Source organism: Bos indicus, chromosome 25 (genome assembly GCF_029378745.1).
Source record: "Bos indicus isolate NIAB-ARS_2022 breed Sahiwal x Tharparkar chromosome 25, NIAB-ARS_B.indTharparkar_mat_pri_1.0, whole genome shotgun sequence".
In the NCBI taxonomy this organism is placed as follows: Eukaryota; Metazoa; Chordata; class Mammalia; order Artiodactyla; family Bovidae; genus Bos; species Bos indicus.
This window is the reverse complement of record NC_091784.1, coordinates 10714301-10736394: the sequence shown is the minus strand read 5'-3', so window position 1 is coordinate 10736394 and position 22094 is coordinate 10714301. Positions and strand designations below refer to the sequence as shown.

The following is a 22094-nucleotide window of genomic DNA, read 5'->3' as shown; positions in this document are numbered from 1 at the left end:
ATGTTCCCACTTCCCTCTGTAAACTCCCGAGTGCTCCAATGGCTTGAAAGGTGCATCTGCTTCGGACCCTCATTCCCCACCCCACACCTCACCCCATCACACTCTGCCTCAGCACACTGCTCTCTGCTGTTCCTGACACTCCAGGCACACTCCTGCCTCAGGGCCTTTGGGCTGGCTGTGCTTTCTGGCCCAAAAGCTCTTCCCCCAGACTTCTACATGACCCACTCCCTCATTTCCTTAAAACCTGTGCTCCCCTGTCGCCTTCCCCTTGAGTGCGCCCCCAGCCCCAGCGCACATCCCCTCCCTTTTCTGCTTCACTGCAGCTGCTTTTCTTGAGCTTGTCTCACATCCGAAGACGCTCTTTGTTGTTGTTCAGTCCCTCAGTGGTGTCCAACTGAGACCCCACAGACCGCAGCACACCAGGCTTCCGTGTCCTTCACCATCTCCCAGAGCTTACTCAAACTCACGTCCATTGAGTCGGTGATGCCATCCAACCATCTCATCTTCTGCCGCCCCCTTCTCCTCCTGCCTTCAATCTTTCCCAGAATCAGGGTCTTTTCCAATGGGTTGGCTCTTTACATCAGATGGCCAAAGTACTGGAGCTTCAGCTTCAGTCCTACCGTGAATACTGAGGGTTGATTTCTTTTAGGATGGACTGGTTTGATCTTGCTGTCCAGGGGACTCGCCAGTCTTCTCTGCTCTGCTGTTCACTATAGTTTCATGGTTCCGCTCTCCTCCAACGACAACAGAAGCTCCTGAGGTTAGGGGGTCTTTGTTTTGTTCCTGGTGTCTCTCCGGTGCCTAGAACAGTAGCTGGCACACACCCAGTAATTATGTTTTGAATGGATGAATAAACAACTTGAATCCAGCTTCAAGGAGCTCAGAATCTAGTCAAAAAACTCAAATGCCCAAAGGGACTTAATTGCTGATAAACATGAAGCCCCAGGACACAGAAGTGGGAGGTACCCTCCTCTTCCTGTCCCACCCACTATTTTCCTGATTTCAGCTGAAATCTGGAAAAAATGCAGACTAGGGGAGGTCTCCAATCAGCTGGGTGTTGGCACTGCCTCATCCCTCTGAGCCATCTCCAGCCTGGTAGCCACCCCAGCCCGTTCTGGGGCATGCTGCCAGGCAGACAGGAGAGCTAGCTCAGGGCTGAGTCACAGAGCCTCCTCCACGCCCCCTCCACCCCCGCTCTGCCCACCGCGTTTTGCCTTGTTTGTCAGCTCCTCCAGGCCGTGGCCATCCCTTCTCTGCTCCCTGGAGCAGGACTTAGCCCCTCAGATCAGTCACCCACGTGGCTACAGGCCACGTCTCCAAGAGCCTCCATGCCACGGGGCTTCGGACAGTTGAGCAGCCTCTGCTTCCACAGGAAAGAAGGGAGAGGCGACGGGTCCTACGTGGGACACGCTGCACCCTGGATTTTCTCTGCTTCTGTCACATCCCCTTGCCAACGAGTCAGTGCTGCCACACGCAGGACCCTGCAGGCAGCAGATGCACCTGGGAGCTGTAATTCTATCAAGGGGTGACGGGCTGGACCACGGCGGACCCACCAAAAGGGAGAATGCACGCGAGTCCAGTTCTTTGTGTAGGTGCTTGCAACTCAGCCAGCTAAGGCCCTTGATTTATATATTTATCAGTCTATTTTTTCCCTTTGGTGTTCCAATCCACCCTCCCAGAAGCTGATCACTTTCAGGAAGAATGTGCGTGCTCTGGTACCAGCATCGGTTGCCACAGGGGTCACAGGTAAGGTCAGGGGCACTGAAAGATGCAGGGGAACTGCAATCCCAGCTGCAGGGGGCTCTTCCACTGGATGCATTCAGTCCCCAGTGGGGGCTCCATTGCCCTCTGATTCAAGCCTGGATTAGAAGGCCAGCTGTGCAGCAATGAGCCAAGCCAGTGATGAAGGGATGCTCTGCTCCTGCAAACACACAAGCCAGAGAAGCCCAGCCGCTACTTCCTCAGCTTCAGGCTCCACGAGCCACATCCCAGCGGAGCCCTCTGCCAGCAGAGGGCCCAGCTCTCAGGGTGGATGGGCACCACGTGGAGAACCGGCGGCCAGCACTACAGGTGTGTGCTCGCTTTTCTGGATCCCCCGAGAATCATCTGGAGACCGTCCCAACTGGCTGAACTGGTGCCTACTGAGGGATGGTGGACACCCTCATTTGGGGATAAACCAGCCTCTTGTGCCCCAGAATTATGTTCCCACTCTGAATTTAGTGCCAGTCAAGCACATGAATTTAGTGCCAGTCAGTCCCTCCGCTTTAGCAATATGTGAACCGTGAACTTCCAGATGTTCAAGCTGGTTTTAGAAAAGGCAGAGGAACCAGAGATCATATTGCCAACATCCACTGGATCATGGAAAAAGCAAGAGAGTTCCAGAAAAACATCTATTTCTGCTTTATTGACTATGCCAAAGCTTTTGACTGTATGGATCACAATAAACTGCGGAAAATTCTGAAAGAGATGGGAATACCAGACCACCTGATCTGCCTCTTGAGAAACCTATATGCAGGTCAGGAAGCAACAGTTAGAACTGGACATGGAACAACAGACTGTTTCCAAATAGGAAAAGGAGTACGTCAAGGCTGTATATTGTCATCCTGCTTATTTGACTTCTATGCAGAGTACATCATGAGAAACGCTGGGCTGGAAGAAGCACAAGCTGGAATCAAGATTGCCGGGAGAAATATCAATAACCTCAGATATGTAGATGACACCACCCTTATGGCAGAAAGTGAAGAGGAACTCAAAAGCCTCTTGATGAAAGTGAAAGAGAGTGAAAAAGTTGGCTTAAAGCTCAACATTCAGAAAACTAAAATCATGGCATCTGGTCCCATCACTTCATGGCAAATAGTTGGGGAAACAGGGGAAACAGTGTCAGACTTTATTTTTGGGGGCTCCAAAATCACTGCAGATGGTGACTGCAGCCGTGAAATTAAAAGACGCTTACTCCTTGGAAGGAAAGTTATGACCAACCTAGACAGCACATTCAAAAGTAGATAAATTACTTTGCCAACAAAGGTCCATCTAGTCAAGGCTATGGTTTTTCCAGTGGTCATGTATGGATGTGAAAGTTGGACCGTGAAGAAGGCTGAGTGCCGAAGAATTGATGCTTTTGAACTGTGGTGTTGGAGAAGACTCTTGAGAGTCCCTTGGACTGCAAGGAGATCCAACCAGTCCATTCTGAAGAAGATCAGTCCTGGGTGTTCATTGGAAGGACTGATGCTGAAGCTGAAACTCCAGTACTTTGGCCACCTCATGCGAAGAGTTGACTCATTGGAAAAGACCCTGATGCTGGGAGGGATTGGGGGCAGGAGGAGAAGGGGACGACAGAGGATGAGATGGCTAGATGGCATCACCAACTCGATGGACATGAGTTTGAGTAAACTCCAGGACTTGGTGATGGACAGGGAGGCCTGGTGTGCTGCAGACCATGGGGTTGCAAAGAGTCGGACATGACTGAGCAACTGAACTGAACTGAACTGAGTCCTTTCGCACTTTCCAGAGAGGGACCCAGGGCCAGCTGAGCTGCAGGCCCAGCTGCACGCAGAGGCTCAGACACTAACACTACTCAGCAACGTTCAAAACTGAGCCATCATTGTTGTTGTCATCATCGTCATCATTGCCAACACCTGACCCTCTGTGCCGTGCGTCCGGTCACAGGGCTCCTCCCTTTGGGGAGCACTGAGTATGCCTCTGTGTTAATCATCCCAACAAGGGAGGTAGCAGATGCAGGGCTGTTCTGAAGCCTCAGAAACTCAGACCACTATGAAGCTAGCATCTGATAGTTGGGCCCTGATGTGTGCTAGGCTTTGGAATAAACACTTTGTTATTCAGTTGCACAGTAGTATTTGACTCCCTAGTGACCCCATGGACTACAGCACGCCAGGCTTCCCTGTCCTTCACTATTTCCCAGAGTTTGCTCAAACTCTTGTCCATTAAGTCAATGATGCCATTCAACCATCTCATCCTCTGTTGTCCCCTTCTCCTGTCTTTGCTCTTTCCCAGCATCAGGGTCTTTTCCAATGAGTTGGCTCTTCGCATCAGGTGGCCAAAGGACTGGAGCTTCAGCTTTAGCATCAGTCCTTCCAATGAGCACTCTACAGAGCCTAGCAGGTTCCAGTCCGTGGGGTCGCAAAGAGTCGGACGTGACTGAGTGACTGAGCATGTGCTGCGTTTAATCCTCTCTGCAAAGGCTCGGTTGTTATTCTGATTGGAAGGTGAGGACATGGAAACCCAGAGAGGTGGATGAACTTGCCCCAGACACACCTAGTAAGGCGAGGAGTCAGGATGGAGGGGCCCAGGCAGCCCAGCTCAGAGTCCACTGCACCAGACAGAACGGGGAACCGCCCCGAGCAAAGAGAAGGCGCCCTGTGAGGGTCAGGTTCTGAGAGTCAGGAAGAACATCACAGGAGCCCCTGTGACCCTGCCACCAGGTTACCCACTGAGCCACTTGGGGCTGCGGCGGACCTCAGGCATCTCCAGCCAGTCCCGGGACAGCACAGGCGACACAGGTGTCTCCAAGACAGGATCCCCTGTCCTCGCCGGGCTGGGGAGCCCAGTGAGGAGGAGGGGCGTGTCTTTCCTGGGTACCAGCGCATCTCTCTCAGGGAATGGATGAATGAATGCAAAAACCAAGGAAGCAATTCCACAAAAACCCAGGATGAAAAAAGTCCCTTCAAAAACAAAAAAGTACCTACAGGTAATGATGCACATCCCATAATCTAATCTGTATGTTCATTTTGCAAAAGTAATGAGATGCTGGCGGTTTCAGAATGAGTGTTCTCTTACCCTTTTTTCCCCGACAAGAAAACTATCTGCTCTGCGTTAGAGTTACAGCCAGAGTTATCCCTTCGCAGGGACCATATGGTTTTAATGCACAGATGAATTCCAATTAGACGTCTATCTAAGCATGCTGATGTGTTTTCAATTTAACCCTAAATTACAGACTTTTCAAGTAACTCTGCTCTCCCCTCTGCTTCTCTCTCTTCAATTTTGGTTTGGTTTTGTGAAAGGTCTGCTGGTAAAATGAAGCAATACCAGTAACTTATCTAACAAATTACGGGAAGGAGAAAGTAGGTTAAAAAAGACCAAGAAACTTAAAACAAGTATGATCAAACCACATCCGAGTCAGGCAGGAAACAAAAGGAGTCTGTTCTTGCTTGGAGGGAAGAGAGGTAAATCTCACCAGGACTATTGTCAAACAAGTTGATGAGAGAAGCCCTTCCCGATTTTCAACAGCAGTCGTCAAAATACAACAGACTTCGATTTCACACTCAGGGAAAGGTAATAACCGGAAGCAGAAGGCTGACACTTTCACTTGGGCTGGTGAGTCTTCACACACGCAAAAGCGTTTCATTTTTAGTTCAGGTGTCTCTGCCAGGAGCACCGTGTGTCTATCACAATGGAGGCGGGAAAAGAGAAGGCTGTTGGGAAAATGAACAAATCTTGGAGATGATCCTGCTGATCGGAGGTTCAACTAAATTGGGAATCCGAAGCTGAGAGGTTGTCAGCAACTTCCATGCCATTTGCTTTTGCTCTAATTGCAAATGCCACGTACCGATGTGAATATCCTGCTTTGTGACACTGTCCTAGTGTTTTGCAAGACATCATCCCTGGGGAAACTAGGGAAAGGGTAACAGATTGCTATAGTTTATTTCCTGCAACTGCATGTCAATCAATTTCAATGAAAAGCCCTGTAAACCCAAGCACCCCAACAGTCTCTGGGCTCACCTCTTGGAACGCTAAGTCTAACTGCAGTTAGCGGTGATCTTGGGGTCTGGAAATCATGTGACAGAAGGAAGTCTGAAGGAACCCACTACATTCTCATCTGTTATTAACATAACTGTAGTGTGAGTTACCAGCTGGCTGTGTGGGGACTGGACAAATCTGATGGTCGACACAGGACTCGTCTGATGGGGGCAGGGGGTGGCCTCTGAGGAGCTTCTTACAGGAACACAGGCACAACTGGGACCAGATCTTCAGACTGTTAAGACCATCCTGAAATCTGGATTTTTATGTGAAACCTCCCAAATTTTAGAGTTGGCAGGCGATTCATAAATTTTTCTGACACTGTGAAGACCAAACCAAACAGTTCTGAGGGCCAGCCTGCAACCTGTAGACACCTTACGTCTATCTTCTCCCCATCCTCACCACAGCTTTCCGAGTGGGACTGACATTCGCTGTTCTCTAAATGGGGTATAATGACTTTCCCAGGGCAACCCCAAGGCTGCAGGGGTCCTCAACGGACCCGCCTGGAGACCCTGCTGACTCTTCACTCGCTGTCCTGTAACTTGCATTCACTCAGCAAAAGAGAGTTTAAGAAAGCTGCAAGAAATCTCTCCAGTGGTATCAACAGTATTAGCACTGTCAGCTCCACGTTCTCCAGCCCACGTGTTGTCACATCATGGACCACGAGGGGAGTCCTTTCTGTTCAACTCTTCACCCTCATCACTTCCAAGTTAAATCATCTCATCAAACACTACTCCTGCCCTTTGGAGCATTTCCAAGACCTGAAATAGTAGCCTTGTTTGTAAGTTTTATCAACGTTCTGCCCCTCCTACGAAATCATAAAGCCCCGGCATGGCAGGGGCTATTTAGGTTTTGTATATTACCAGAACTAGCACAACTCCTGAACTAAAGAAAGGGTGCAATAAATACTTCTTGAACGAACTGAAGAAGGACAGGCCAGACAGGGGCCATGAAAAGACCTCATTCAATTCAGCTGAACTAATGCCACCACCAAGGAGGATAGAGGTTTCTGGAAACCTTTTCAGAGGTTCTGATTTCCCTTAAAGAGCACAGTGGCCCGGCCAAGACACTGCAAACCAGGAAAACCAGAAGGGCAGGGGCCTCGTGTAACTGCACTCCACGGAGTTCTGACCCTTCACGCTCCAGGACCACACTCCGCCCACTCACTCAGATATGACAACAGAGTTGACTGCCCAAGGGTAAGCCCGGCCCCATCACCTGTGTGCCGACTGCCTGAGAACAGGGCTGCAGAGACAGGGCCTTTATGTGAGCACTGCTCATCTCAGACACTCACAAGACTCAATAGCAGATAAGATGCCTGCTCCGAACAGGTAAGACCTTGGACGAGAGAGAACCGGGAGCAAGGGCCTTCTCGGCACAAACGTGCAGGGAAAGCACAGGGCTCTCTGGCGACCAAGCGAGAGGTGCCAAAACAGAGTGAGCAGGACGGGAGCGGGGAAGGCGGGCCAGACACAGGGCCAAGCAGGGAAAGCCTCGGGGCAAGTCATCGCCCCAGTGACTGGGGTTTCCCTTCAGCAGAGCACCAAGCGCACAACGTGGCAAACCATAAACGTGCCGTTCAGGCCATGCTGGTGACGGGAGTACTGGCTCCAAATGCAGCTTTCTAGCATCTCCAGAGACATGAGAGGACCTGTCCACAGGGTATTTTCTCCACCTAACTGCAGAAGGACTTTAGGCTGGGGTGAGCTGTAACTGCTCACGAAGGATACATACATTCTCCAATTTGTCACAGTCCCCACCGCTCCCTATTGGGCTCTCACGGGGTCTGTGTCATTCAGATATTCCCTGCCCAGCTTCCGTAGACAGCAGGGCCTCAGACAAAGTATTCTCTCATTCTGCCCCAATAACCGCGCCCCACAGATACACACCCTGAAGCCCAGAACGGGACGATTCCAAGTTCAATACACACGCACAGTCAAATCCACTCTTGGTACCCAACCCCAGATTCTTCTGGGTATGTCAAGACCAGTGAGGTCCCCTGAATCCCAGACCAGCTTACACATCAGTGCTGTAACGAGCAGGATGTTGGTCTCTGGTGTGAGAGAAACACACGTGAACAAAATGAACCACGGTGTCTTATCAGGGTCTTGAGACAGTCCCCCCGCTAATGACTTACACAGCTTCTCTGAACATCCTGTTCAGGCTTAGCGTATGTCTCAGACAGATCGCCGTTCAGAATGACTTCAGCTAACGAGTTCACCAGGGGTGCATGATGTATAATTAGGAAGACCTGGTGAAGGAGGAAAAAAAAAAGGATTTGCATTAAAGCACATAGACTTTCAACCTCATCCTTCCCTCACCTGAAGTGACGAGGCTGGGCTACTGCACAAGCCTCGTCTTAGCGGCAATCCCAGTGACGCGAAATCCAAAGAATGGGTCACATCTGGGAGAAACAAGTTGGACTTTTCTCCTCCTAGGGGCGGGCCCTCCTTTCAGACTGTTGCCTATTTGGCTGGCTGCTCGCTGGCGGAAAGAAGTGCATTAAAGCACAACTGTCCCTCCTGGCCGCCTGAAGCCAAATCGGGCTGAGGTGAAGCAATGTGGGAAGGGAATGCCAAACCCGCACCCTCTTTTCTCTCCGCAGGCGTTTCAGTGTCAAATCCGATTAGGATAAGACTAGGAGGCCTTGACCCAGCCCTTCAGTTACGCGGAGGAAGGGGCCAGCAGGCCTTGTTCCAGTCGGGGACTTGGCAGAGGGTCGGCCACGCAGAGATCCCACCCATGGAATGAGCTCTTCCCCTTGCGGTGGGTTTGAGCGCTCAAGAATTCCAGGGCGGCGCTGGGAGGTGTGGAAACTGGGGAGGAAAAGCCGCTCGGGCCAGAGACCAATGGAGTCGTGCCAGGCGGCAAGCATCAGAAGGCACTGGGCTGTCGGGGGGGTGGCCTGGCCACTCCACCCTGTTGCCTGGCGTCCAAAGGAACGGCCTGAGGAGTCAGGGTACCCACACTGCCTTGGAGAGCCGGCTCAGACACACCCACCAGTGTGTTTCAAGATGCAGTGGTAATACCGGCTCCGCAGGGCAGTGTGGGATGGACCCACCATCTGCATATCAGAAGTTGTGTGCGCACATCTGTATTTGTTCATATATACATGCATCAGGCGTTCCAAATCTTGGCACTGTTTTACGATTTTTTCTGATGTGAACCACTTTAGAAGTCTTAACTGAATTTGTTACAATAATGGTTTCGGTTTTATGTTTTGGCTGTTTGGCCTCGAGGCATCTGGGATCTTAGTTCCACGACCAGGGACTGAACCTGCACCGCCTGCGTCGGAAGGCGGAGTTTTAATCGCTGGACCGCCAGGGAAGTCCCTCCTGGCACTCTTGTCCGGTGATAAATCCTTGTTGTAAGGGGGCAGCCCTGGGCATCATAGGATATTTGGCAGCATCTCTGGCCTCGAACCACTAGATGCTAGCCGCACCCCCTCCCCCAGGCATGACAACCAGCAACGTCTTCAGACACTGCCAGCTGTCCCCGGGCTGGGGGTAAAATCACTGCCAGTTGACAACATCTCCGGAAGGAGCTGGGGAAACCCTGTAACTATAGTTGTCTCTGGAGACAGAAATCAGGAGACTGAACAAAAAAAAAGTAGAAAGACAACTTGGTTTTCACTTGTTTGAACTTTATCACTTAAAAAAATTATTTAAAAATATTGTAAAAGAAAAAAAAAGGAGAGGCAGAGACTAAAATACTAGCCGCCTCTGGGGAGTGGGACTGGGTATGTGGCAGGCAGTGGTAAGAGGGAACTTTTCCCTACATGTCATTTTGTACTATTTGAGGAGGGTGACTATATTGTTCAAAAAATTAAATACAAATCAGATAAAAGGCACGGTACAATAAACAAATGTTGTACCCACCTGGGGAAAAAAAAAAGCACATCTGTTTTAAAACACTGAGGAGATACCAACTACCACAGACTATATAGCATGACAAGCGGGTTAGCCCACATCAGGGGCTGTGGCGGGCATTCAGATGTGAGTGACCATGACGACGACGAAGGAATTCAGTCCACAAACATCCAGTGAGCACCTACTGCAGCCCACCTGGTGACGGCCAGTGTGGACACGCATGATGCTCTTCTCGGCTATGCCCTGGACAGAGGAAAGCGGGGAGAAGGGCAGCGAGTAACTGGGAGGTGGGTGGAAGCGTGTGCCCGCCGGAGGCAAAGGCTGGGCTGGCCTGTCCCAGTCATGCCCTTGTCCCCAGCGGTGGTTTAGTTTCAGCTGCACAACATCTCCATCACACCAAATTAATGTCATCAACACAAATTTTCTTGGTTTAGCAGAGATGCTTGAAAAATAATTCGGAAGGATGCTCTGATGCAGAGTTTAAGGACCAGAATTCATGCCCGATTTGAGGTTTTCGGCCAGGGGATGATCAAGTTCCGTGGAAATGCAGGGGTGCGAGAGCCCTTTACTCGGGCTGAGGAATGCCAGTGACAGCACTTTTCATGAGACACTGAAGCACGTAATGAGCTGCCTAGGCGGCTGGACCTTTCCTAGGAAAGCGGGAGAAAGGGGATTCTCAGAGCAAAGCGTGGCCTGACCCCGGTGATCCTCGGGGTGTGCCAGCAGCTGAAGGGTGCTGGAGGTGCTTGCCACGGGATTCCTGCGGTTCTGCATCTGGCCGGCTCGCTCCTGCCAGGCTCCCAGCATCCTCAGCAGGGGAAGCGGGACGATTGGTAACGAGGTGGTGGAAACAGCTGCCAGGAGGGGCAGGGGATTGCAGGGAGCTCCCTCACACAGAGGGGCATTCAGGCATCAGCGTGCAGCTCCCAGCACACAGAGCCCCCAGAACGAGAGTCCCAGAGTAACGTGAGCCAGTCACGTGCAGAGCCCGGCCGCTGAGAAGAGGCCGGGTCAGCATTTCTCTTCCCGGGCCAACAGGAGATGGCCCCACCTCAAACGCAAAATGGCCTGAGACCTGGCAAGAAGGACATTCTCTCGGCAGAGCAAATGAATACCTAGGCCACTGCAGAAGTGGGAACAGAGCTCTGGTCAAACGTCTAACTGCTTAACAGTCTAATGAGATGGCCTGAGAGTCCACGCTGCTTGTAATAAAAATATTTTTAAACTTATGTAACTGGGTCGCCATGGAGTTTTTCCCTTCTTGTAAATATTACATAATTATGAGAAGGAGACACACTTGTTGAAGACAGGGAGGCAGACAAGTTGGCTCAAGACACAAATTTGGGTACTGAGGCTGCTATGAGATACCTTCCAGAAGGTAACATGGGCCCCAGGACCACGACAACGGCCTCATTAGTGGGAGTTGGTTAAATCGCGGCGGCTCTGTGAACACATGCTGGGTCCCCCAGCTTCGGGCCTCTTTCAAGATGGCCATGAGCAGGGGCCACATGGGCCACGTTTTCAGGGTATTTAGAACACCCCCTGGTTGTTTTGGAAAGCTCGGGCCCCACAGTGAAAACCGACGACGTATCTGCCAGGTTTGACTTATTTCTCACTTCTTTTTAAATTTCCAAGTACTACCATGAAGAAGATACATAGCCCCTTGACTCAGGGTTGTTTTATTTCAAGATGGGGGACGCACACAAAGAAGATGGATTGAGATGGCCTGGGAAACTTCCGAAAGGCAGCGGTGCTCCGGGACCCCAGTGTGGTGGGGACACGGGTGAAGGATCAGACATACCTGGGAGAGAAGGTACAGAGAAACCGGCAGGCTGATCTTCGGTCGTTCTCCTCCCTGGTGAAGGTTGGGGGGATGAGAGAAGTCTGGGTTACACATGTGAGTGGTACGTAATACCCTACGCCAGAGGCCATCTGTCTGAATGAGCAGCACCCAACACCCAACTTCCTCTAAGACCCTAAGGTTCTTCTTTCCTGGTGGCAAAGTCGACCCTGCAAAATACATTCACAGCTCATCCCATCCAATGGGTTTCCCAGGTGGTGCCGTGGTAAAGAACCTGCCTGCCAGTGCAGGAGACATGGGATCGATCCCTGAGTCGGGAGATGCCCTGGAGAAGGAAACGGCAACCCGCTCCAGTGTTCTTGCCTAGGAAATCCCACAGAGAGAGAAGCCTCACGGGCTATAGTACACGGGGTCCCAAAGAGTTGGACATGACTGAGCGACTCAACAACAATCCCATCCAATACTATTTGCAAGGCTGCTAACCTTCCACCTGAGAAACCTTTCACCGTGAGTCATGGATTAGATGCTGGACCCAAGAGAAGAACCAGCTCCTTAAATTACCAAGAATGTTAATTTCCCCCAGCTGGGGCACCAAGAACCTGGCAAGAGAGGCCCCAGAGGCCTGCTCTCAGGAAGTGGGGCAGGGAGAGGTGGGGGCACCCTGATCTCAGAGAAGCCACTCATCTATACTGGGCTCCAATGAGCTCCATCTCCTACCAAGCCTGTAAGGATCTTCAGGACCCTTGTTTTGCTCAGGGAGGTTGACTGCCTGGTCCAAGGTCACGAGGAAAGAGGCAGAATTTGAAACCAGGCCTGAAAACACCAGTTCCCCAGCTTTCTCTCCACCTCCAGAGTGGCATTAGGTGGCTCTCGTTAGGGCTGCAGTTTTTTCTTTGAGTCACCTGTTTGTAACAAGAAGCCCCGTGTTCTGTCTCCAAAAAGAAAGCTACACCCCCATCTAGCTGGGACATGTGCAGAGGCTGAAATCCCTGCAGAGTAACCAGCTGGCTCTGTCCCACCTCCTGTCAAAGCCTCCACCCCTTCACTCTCGGAGGTACTGCCCAAAGGTCCCCTCTCCTCGAAGTGGCATTTTTCTTGGGGACGGGCACTGAGAACCACCAGCTCAGAATCACTTCGGGGGCAGGGTCCCGGTGCCCTCCAGACCCCTGAGCCAGAAACTCTGAGAGGAGGGAGAAAACATATCTGAGAAAGTGCCCATGAACAGGCTCATGGGCCGTTCGAGGGCTCCACTGCCTGTCACTGTGGACAGTCTCTGCCCCGAGATCTTTTCCTGGGTGTGCTCCATCCCCTTCCGGCCATTCAAGTTTTGCAGCTGGCTGGATCTTCTCCAAGTTAATTAGCTCTGGCAACTAGCCGAAAAAGTGAGCAGGGATGAGAGCACCTCAGGAGAAGCACGCACAGAAACCAAAACCCTGAATTTGCAGAGGTTTCCTGTCTCCTTTGGATGTCAGTAATCTTTTCTCATTCATTTACTGTCCACACACACACACACTCACACTCATACGCTCTGGCTGTCTGTCTCTCTCCTTCCCTCCCTCCCACCCTCTCCCTCACCCCCCTTCTCAGGAAAGAAGGGAAGGAAAGGACTGTCCCTCAGGCTCCAGCCGCGGTCCCTGCAGAGCCCCGTCCCCGTGGGGTGGCTGCTCCCCCCGCCTGCAGACGCCCCCGGCCGGGCTCACCTTGTCCTGGTTCTCCAGTGAGTACACGTAGAGCGGCAGGAAGAGCCTGTTGAGCAGGTGGTCCGTGAGCACGTCGTTGAGGAACTCGCAGTTGATGATGAGGATGTCATTGAGATAGTGCAGGTGGTCCAGGTGCTCAGCCACCAGGTCGCTGAGCTTCCCCCGATTCCGGTGCCTGCCGGGAGAGAGGCCCATCTCAGCCCCAACGCCCAGGCTCAGAGCTGAGAACCGATGGCCTGAGACTTAGGTTGCTGGGGGCGCTTCATTCACAAACAAATATCTGAGCCAGTCTCGAGAGACACCTATCATGGCCCTGCCAGTGGATTACAGGAAGGAAAAACGGACAGGTCCACTGCATTCAATTTTAGGGGACTCAAGGGATCCCCCCACTTTCTGGGGGCCTCAGTACAATGGACTCCACAATCATCACCACGCTAAAGCTTAAGCTCCAATACTTTGGCCACCTTTTGCATAGAGCCAACTCATTAGAAAAGACTCTGATGCTGGGAAAGATTGAGGGCAGAAGGAAAAGGGGACAACAGGGGATGAGATGGTTGGATGGCATCACCAACTCCATGGACATGAGTGTGAGCAAGCTCTGGAAGATGGTGAAGGACAGGGGAGCCCGGTGTGCTGCGGTCCACGGGGTTGCAAAGAGTCGGACACAACTGAGTGACTAAACAACAACAACAATAATGGGATCCCTCCCACTTCCTGGGGCCGTGGAACAACGGACTCCATCATCATCACCATAGTCCCAAACAAAATGGGTAAACACAGAAACCCAGGGAAGCTTTTAGCCAGGCACTTCAAACACGAGCTGCCACTAGTCCAAGTGGCAAGATCCCTGGCTCTTGAGATAAGCAGCATTAATGAAACAATAAATCCTCACTAGTAAAATGCTCCTGAGGAGTTCTGAGGAAACAGGCAGGCCTCAATGGCCTCAGCCAACCCCAGTCCCGATCGTATGAGGGGCGCCATGCGGGGACGTGACACCCCAGGTCCCAGGAGGCCCCTGCCTGCTTCGAGTGCAGACACAGGCACTGGGGCTGTCCAGGCCCTATGAGTGGATCGGGCTCATGCTCAACAGGGACAAAGATCTGAAATAGCCAATGGGGCCCATTCCCCTCCCCCAGAGCAGTTATCTGCTGCAAAAAGCACTCTAGATCCAGGACCTTTTGCTTCTACTATGATTATTACTCAAGTAATAGATGGTCACTGGAAGGGACAGACAACTAAAGAAGAAAATAAGAGCAAAAAGAAATCAAAGTCTCCTACAGTCCCACCACTAACAGATAAACAGTATGTTATTTCCATATGGAGGTGATGGAATTCCAGTTGAGCTATTTCAAATCCTAAAAGATGATGCTGTGAAAGTGCTGCACTCAATATGCCAGCAAATTTGGTAAACTCAACAGTGGCCACAGGACTGGAAAAGGTCAGTTTTCATTCCAATCCCAAAGAAAGGCAATGCCAAACAATACTCAAACTATCGCACAATTGCACTCATCTCACACGCTAGTAAAGTAATGCTAAAAATTCTCCAAGCCAGGCTTCAAGAGTATGTGAACTGTGAACTTCCAGATGTTCAAGCTGGATTTAGAAAAGGCAGAGGAACCAGAGATCATATTGCCAACAACCATTGGATCATCGAGAAAGCAAGAGAGTTCCAGAAAAACATCTACTTCTGCTTTCTTGACTATGCCAAAGCCTTTGAGTGCATCAATCACAATAAACTGTGGAAAATTCTTAAAGAGATGAGAATACCAGACCACCTGACCTGCCTCCTAAGAAATCTGTATGCAGGTCAAGAAGCAATAGTTAGAACCGGACATGGAACAACAGACTGTTTCCAAATAGGAAAAGGAGTACGTCAAGGCTGTATACTGTCACCCTGCCTATTTAACTTATATGCAGAGTACATCATGCGAAATGCTGGGCTGGATGAAGCATAAGCTAAAATCAAGATTGCTGGGAGAAATATCAATAACCTCAGATATGCACATGACACCACCCTTATGCAGAAAGTGAAGAGGAACTAAAGAGCCTCTTAATGAAAGTGAAAGAGGGGAGTGAAAAAGTTGGCTTAAAGCTCAACATTCAGAAAACTAAGATCATGGCATCTGGTCCCATCACTTCATCGCCAATAGATGGGGAAACAGCGAAAATAGTGTCAGATTTTTATTTTGGGGGGCTCCAAAATCACTGCAGATGGTGACTACAGCCATGAAATCGAAAGATGCTTACTCCTTGGAAGAAAAGCTATGATCAACCTAGACAGCATATTAAAAAGCAAAGACATTACTTTGCCAACAAAGGTCTGTCTAGTCAAAGCTATGGTTTTTTCAGTAGTCATGTATGGATGTGAGAGTTGGACTATAAAGGAAGCTGAGTGCTGAAGAACTAGTACTTTTGAACTGTGGTGTTGGAGAAGACTCTTGAGAGTCCCTTGGACTGCAAGGAGATCCAATCAGTCCATCCTAAAGGAAATCAGTCCTGAATACTAATTTTAAGGACTGATGCTGAAGCTGAAACTCTAATACTTTGGCCGCCTGATGAGAAGACCTGACTCATTTGAAAAGACCCTGATGCTGGGAAAGACCGAGGGCAAGAGGAGAAGGGGACGACAGAGGATGAAATGGTTGGATGGCATCACCGACTCAATGGACATGAATTTGAACAGACTCTGGGAGACACTGAAGGACAGGGAAGCCTGGCGTGCTGCAATCCATGGGGTCACAAAGAGTCAGACATGACTGAGTGACTGAACACATGGATTTAAAAATGCAATAGAAATGATGAGCAGATAATAAAACACAGCAGCTCCTGGCCCCGCCTCCCCCACCCCTTCCCACTCTCCAGAGGAAGCAGTTTCAAATCTTTTAGGAGTTTCTGTGGATAGTTCCTCCCTCTATTTTGCGATCTGCAAGGACCTCTATTTTGTGATCGAGCCATTTTAGATAGTACACAAGGACCTCCCTTGATGACAGAATTCTATGTTCCCTCCGCCCCTCCCCACCCAGCAGTCATCAGCAACTGGTGGTGACATTATAACCAGTCACTGCAGAGTAACGTGGAGGACCAGGAGTTCACTTTCCTCCTTGAGTAACTTTCGGTTCTTTCTGGAGCTGTGTCTCATCAGGGCTCATATCCATGACTATTCATATCTATATTCCTATTTTTTTTTTCAATCACTCAGTCCTGTCTGACTCTCTGTGACCTCACACAGACTGTAACCCACCACGCTTCTCTGTCCATGGGATTTCCCAGGCAAGAAAACCATAGTGGGTTACCTACTCCAGGGGATCTTCCCAACCCAGGGATCGAACCCGAGTCTCTTGCATCTCCTGCATGGGCAGGTGAATTATTTACCACTGAGCCACCTGTGAAGCCTCATCCTCATCCATCCATTCTATATGGGTCCTTATTCTCCCAACTGATCTGTGATCCACAGAACCTTACTTCTTTGCCAATGTGGAAGCTAATATTTTCTCTCTCTCTAGCCCCCTGCAGCCCCAAGAGACAATGTCCCTTTATTGTCCTGACCCCATCTAGGTGCACTTCTCACCAGATTCGTGCAAAGCCGTCACTCTGGGGCAGTGGTTCGCAACTGATACAATTTTTCCTTAAAGGAGACCTGTGTCTGAAGACAGTTTTGGTCTTCACAATTGGAAAAGGGCACTACTGGCGTGTAGTGGGCGGAGGCCAGGGGTGCTGCTGAACACCCTATGAAGCACAGGATGCCCCACCACAAAGAATTACCTAGTTCAAGAGATGCACAGTGCAGAGTTTGAGAAATCCTGTTCTGAGACATCTATTTATCACCATCTTAATTTTTTCTTAAACAGATTTACTGATACAGAATTCACATACCAAAATCTTTACCCAAAGTATACAATTTAATGGCTCAGATGGCAAAGAACCTGCCTGCAATGCAGGAGACCTGGGCTTGATCCCTGGGTCGGGAAGACCCCCTGGAGCAGAAAATGGCAACCCACTCCAGTGTTCTTGCCTGGAGAATTCCATGGACAGAGGAGCCTGGTGAGCTACAGTCCACGGGGTCTCAAAGAATCAGACATGACTGAGTGGCTAACACATATTCACAGAGTTTTCCAACCATTATCACAATCAACCTTAGGAGATTTTATCCCCTCACCTCAAAAAAGCCCAGGCAGTCATTTTCCATTTCCGCACCTCACCCCACACACCCCTCCTCCAACCCTATGCTATGCTAAGTCACTTCAGTCGTGTCCAACTCTGTGTGACCCCATTAGACGGTAGCCTACCAGGCTCCCCGTCCCTGGGATTCTCCAGGCAAGAACACTGGAGTGGGCTGCCATTTCCTTCTCCAATGCATGAAAGTGGGAAACCACGGATCTATGGCTTCTATGGATTTGCCTATTCTGGGCATTTCATATAAGGAGAATCACATAACGTGTGGCCCCTTGCATCCTTTCACTAAGCATAACGCTCTCAAGGTTCACCCAGGGTGTCGTGCGTGTCGGGACTTCAGTCCTTTTTACTGCTGAATACTGCTCCCCTGAAGCTGCGTCCCATCCTTCCTGAGATGGGTACCGCACGGTGTTTATCCAATCGCCGGTGGAAGGCCATCTTCATCTTTTCATCAGCTGCCCAGCATCCCTCTACGGGTGCACTCAATTCATTTACCCTGTTCCTCTCTGGGAGGTATCTGAGTGGTTTCCAACTTTCTATTGCTAAGAATAGTGGAAAGCTGGATGGAACTTTTCAGAGTATGGAAGTCCATATTCTGCCTACGCACAGGACGGGGTGGGGGTGGTGTTAAGTTTTGTTCTAGTGTTTGGCTTTTTTCTCAATGAGAACAGAATTCTCCCCAAAGCATTCTGTCCACCTAACAGGCACCTAGGGGTAGTCACTTACTCTTCATCTGTTTGTACACAGTTATCAAGCTCGATCACGTGGCTCCCAATGAACCAGACCAAATTGGAGAAGTAAGGGACGGCTGTTTTGTCTCTGATATAGTGCAGCATGGCCTGGTTATCCACTGAGAAGATTCACAAAAGAAGAGAAAAAAAAAAGTCAAGCTACCAAAAATAACTTGGGGGGAGATTAAAAAAAAAAAAAGCAATGAAAAAGCCCTCTACTATAATCTGACTCTTTTCTGTCTTTCCTGGAAATACTTTAAAACGGTTGCCTTTTTCATAAAACTATGAAGGTAGTTATGTTATTTTATAATTAATAAAATCAATGAATCAGGGTTAAACATTGATAGTGCATGAGGAAACCTACTTATCAGCAGTGCATTTAGCTAGACTACAATGAAAACTACACCATTCTCAAGCAAGTTTCTCATATTTGCATGTAAGGGTAAGTCAAGAAAGCAGAAAACCAGAAGTTATTAACTTACATGACACTGGAATAAGGAACACGGGAATCGTCATTGAAGGAAAGGCAAAAAACAGACAAGAGTTAACAGGGTGAGGAGCTGGGAGGGTGAGACAGTTGCTCAGAGGGGCAGAGAGCTAGGGCAGGAGGCATCTAGACAGAAAGACACAGGTTAGAAGAGAGCAGAGAGCAGGAGGCGGCAGGGCTGGGGCTCAGACGGGGTCAGAGTCCAGAGGCCTGTGGGCTGGCCCGTAACAGGTGAGCGGAGCCAGCAGGCCCAGGGGTGAACGGGGGCGCCGTGGCCCCAGAGCAGCAATCCTCGCTGCCGGTTCACCCCCACCTTGCAGGGCTGCGCACCCGCAATAGCCACATCTTCAAGTCAGAAATCCAGGCTGTGACTCCAGCTCTCTCAAGTTTTAAATAGTGACGACCATATATTTTTTTCAAAAAATATCTAAACCAAGGAAAACCTGTCTGAGAGCTGGATTTGGCCTCCAGGTTATGACCCCCAGATGGGCCCCTGCTCTGAGCCCTAAGAAGGCTCTCCAATCTAAGGCCATCCCAGAACCAGGCTGGAGTGAGTCCCCAAGCAGCGCCTAAACCCCCCTCCCAATTAGGGGTCACCTCCAGTAATAACGTCTTAACTTGGGAAGGCAAAGCATCTGGTCCCTGAGGAAACAGGGTCCCCGCTCCAGGGTGGTGACTACATGAGAAGTAACCCAGGCGTCGTTAGGCAGAGGCCAGCACAACTCTAGGCCAGGAGACTCGTGTCCAGCCAGCCTCTGAGCCCCTGGGGGCGAGAAGCCACAGAACGGCTTTTTCCTGGGGGCAGTGATTTGGGCGTTTGGTACTTTCTGAAAGGAGGAATTTGTTGTTGGGTTTTGCAGCAGGTTGAGAATACAACACTGCCCCCTGCTGTTTGCAACAAGAAATGTGCTTGTACATTACAGATAACGTACCTCCTGGCTGTACTGAAGTGTATTTTACAGGCCAAGGAGCAAATTCAAAGACTCATTTGAGTTTCAAAGACAGCTATGCCTTAAATAATTAACACACGTGCCTCTCTCAGGCCATCACGCCTTCCGTGTGTCAGCACTGTGGGAGACTTTCCCTTGCAGAACTAAGTGCATGGAGAGGCACAGGAATTTACATAAGGGGGTGGCTAAATGGCCTGCGATGACAGCCTTTCACGAGACGGGTAACCCCAGCCATAACAAATGAACTCCCTGTTACCACCACAGAACTGTCTGTACAGACTCATGAGAGCAAGTACCTGTTGTCATGTTAGAAACCCGACAAGGTGCAAGCCCACAGGGGAGCTTACCTTTGTAGACGTTTAAAGTTATGGTTCTTACAGCAATTCTGACCATGCTTTCAGGGTGGTTGAAAAATTTGATGGCTTCTGTATACAGGGCGAAGTCATTAGTGTGCTAAAACACAAGAAGTACCCAAAATGAGTCACACACCCATAAAACATGCCTGCCCCCGCGCCGGGTTTTTGAACCCTATCAGTGAAAGTCGCTCAGTTGTGTCTGACTCTTTGTGATCCCATGGACTATACAGTCCATGGAGTTTTCCAGGCCAGAATACTGGAGTGGATCTTCAAAACCCAGGAATCAAACCCAGGTTCTCCCACATTGCAGGCAGATTTTCTACCAGCTGAGCCACCAGGGAAGCCCAAGAATACTGGAGTGGGTGACCTATTCTTTCTCTAGTGGATTTTCCCGACCCGGGAATCAAACCGGGGTCACCTGCATTGCAGGCAGATGCTTTACCAGCTAAGCCACCAAGGAATCCTACCAGAGACTTCGTAAAAGACACACACACACAGCACCCATGTGAATCTTAAGCCGGTGGTTCATATCCTGTGGGGAGTGTGCGGAGCGGTGGGACGGTGAGACCATGGAAGAAACAGAAGTGGGTCCAGCCAATGCCAGGCCTAGGTTCAGGATCTGTTCCACCACTCTTAGCTGTGTGATAAAGTATATCTAAGCCTCCGTTTCTACATTTGTAAAATGAGGATAATCATTCCCACTTCGTGGTTGCTAAGATTAAATGAGATTATTTCAGGTACAGTGCATACCCTGCTGCCCGATCCCTAAGGAGCACTCGGTGATAATTCAGATGCAGTTATTAGATGCTGCTTCAACTAATAAAAGGCAAGTGCAAAGTCTGACTACATTTAGACCCTCTTTTGCTGCTACTGCTGCTAAGTCGCTTCAGTCGTGTCTGACTGTGTGCGACCCCATACACGGCAGCCCACCAGACTCCTCTGTCCCTGGGATTCTCTAGACAAGAATACTGGAGTGGGTTGCCATTTCCTTCTCCAAGATCCTCTTTTAGCTAATATATATCTCTATTTGGAAACACTAAAAGTGTAAACATTACCGTGGAAGAGAAGTATCTCGGGAATCTTCTGCCATTAAAAAGGGGTTATCAGAACAGATCAAAACCAGAGAACAGATCAAAACTATTCCGAACCAGAGAAGTAGAGCCTTAATTAAGGAAAAGGACACAGGATCTGGGCTGGAGCATGAAATGACGTGCTCTGCTGCCCTCTTCTGGCCAGTGTTTTGCATGGCACCCGACCAGACTGGAGGGCACCCCAGGCAGGAAAGACGGACCAGCGACCTTCAGTGAGGTGACACCTGTCTAATGAGGGCAGCGCGACTTGGAGCACTAGACACAGGTGTACACTAACAGGTGGTAGCTACTGCACCAGCCCATAGAGACAGAAACCACGTCCACCTCAAAGATCAGGCTCCTATACTCTGGGATCAGCTGGATATTCTTCCAGAAGCATCACTACGGCCCCAGAATCCCTGCATGCTGCCCTCCCCGCCCCACTCCCCCCCAGCCACCAGCAGGTACACAGAAGCCCAGCTGCACCTGAGCTGGGGAAGAACCTGCCCCCCCTCTCTGGTCTAAACTTCGCAGGTGGGTTTCTTTCTGCCCAAGATAGCCTCTGGGAGAATGCAAACAGCACCCCTCTGGTCTCTAGACACATTCAATGAGCCCGTACTGGGTTCCAGGCACTGGACCACACAATGTTAATCTTCTAAACCATCCCACACCTCGTGGCTGGGGGCTAGTACTCCTTCCTTTTGTAAAGGGAAGCGCAGCCTTCCCTTGTAAAAGAAACGGACCGTGGCTGTTGAGTTTTAATGAAAGTGTTTTCAGGAACAATATGTGAGCAAGAGGCCAGTTTTTGCCCATTATAAATCTAGACAAAAAAAATCAAAGTGCAGGAGGCTGTTGCCACATCCTACGAAGACAGCTGGGTGGATTTTGCCCAAACTCAGAAGAAATGTCTGGGACCATGGTCTGACTTCAAGCACAGGCTGTGCAGCGTATGTGACCACCGATCAGAGGACACCTGCCGGACAAACAGCATGTGGCTGTGTGGCAGCTGGCCTCCAAGATGGCCCAACGACCCTCACCTCCTAGAGGCACACCCTGTGCCTCCTTCTATGCTGAGTCAGGGCTGGCCTGGGCAGCCTAAAGAAGACAATGGAAGAGACGGTGTGTGGCTTCTGAGGCCCCATCAGGAAAGGCATTACAGCTTGCCTTGATGTCTTGGGATCACTTATTCTATGGGAAGCCAAC

The 22094-nt window shown here is 50.1% G+C and overlaps 1 protein-coding gene across 6 annotated transcripts in view; it reads right to left on the bottom strand.

Annotated features, from left to right (window-relative positions):
• Positions 1–22094, bottom strand: part of CLEC16A (C-type lectin domain containing 16A) — a 234658-nt gene that overhangs the window by 179671 nt on the left and 32893 nt on the right. For all 6 annotated transcript variants that reach the window (XM_070779669.1, XM_070779667.1, XM_019987685.2 and 3 more), the window contains exons 5-9: positions 19813–19918; positions 18024–18147; positions 13125–13299; positions 11425–11478; positions 7892–8005 (exon numbers count right to left, since the gene is read on the bottom strand). In XM_070779669.1, coding sequence (XP_070635770.1) covers positions 7892–8005; positions 11425–11478; positions 13125–13299; positions 18024–18147; positions 19813–19918 — 573 coding nt within the window. The remainder of the gene's footprint in view (positions 1–7891; positions 8006–11424; positions 11479–13124; positions 13300–18023; positions 18148–19812; positions 19919–22094) is intronic.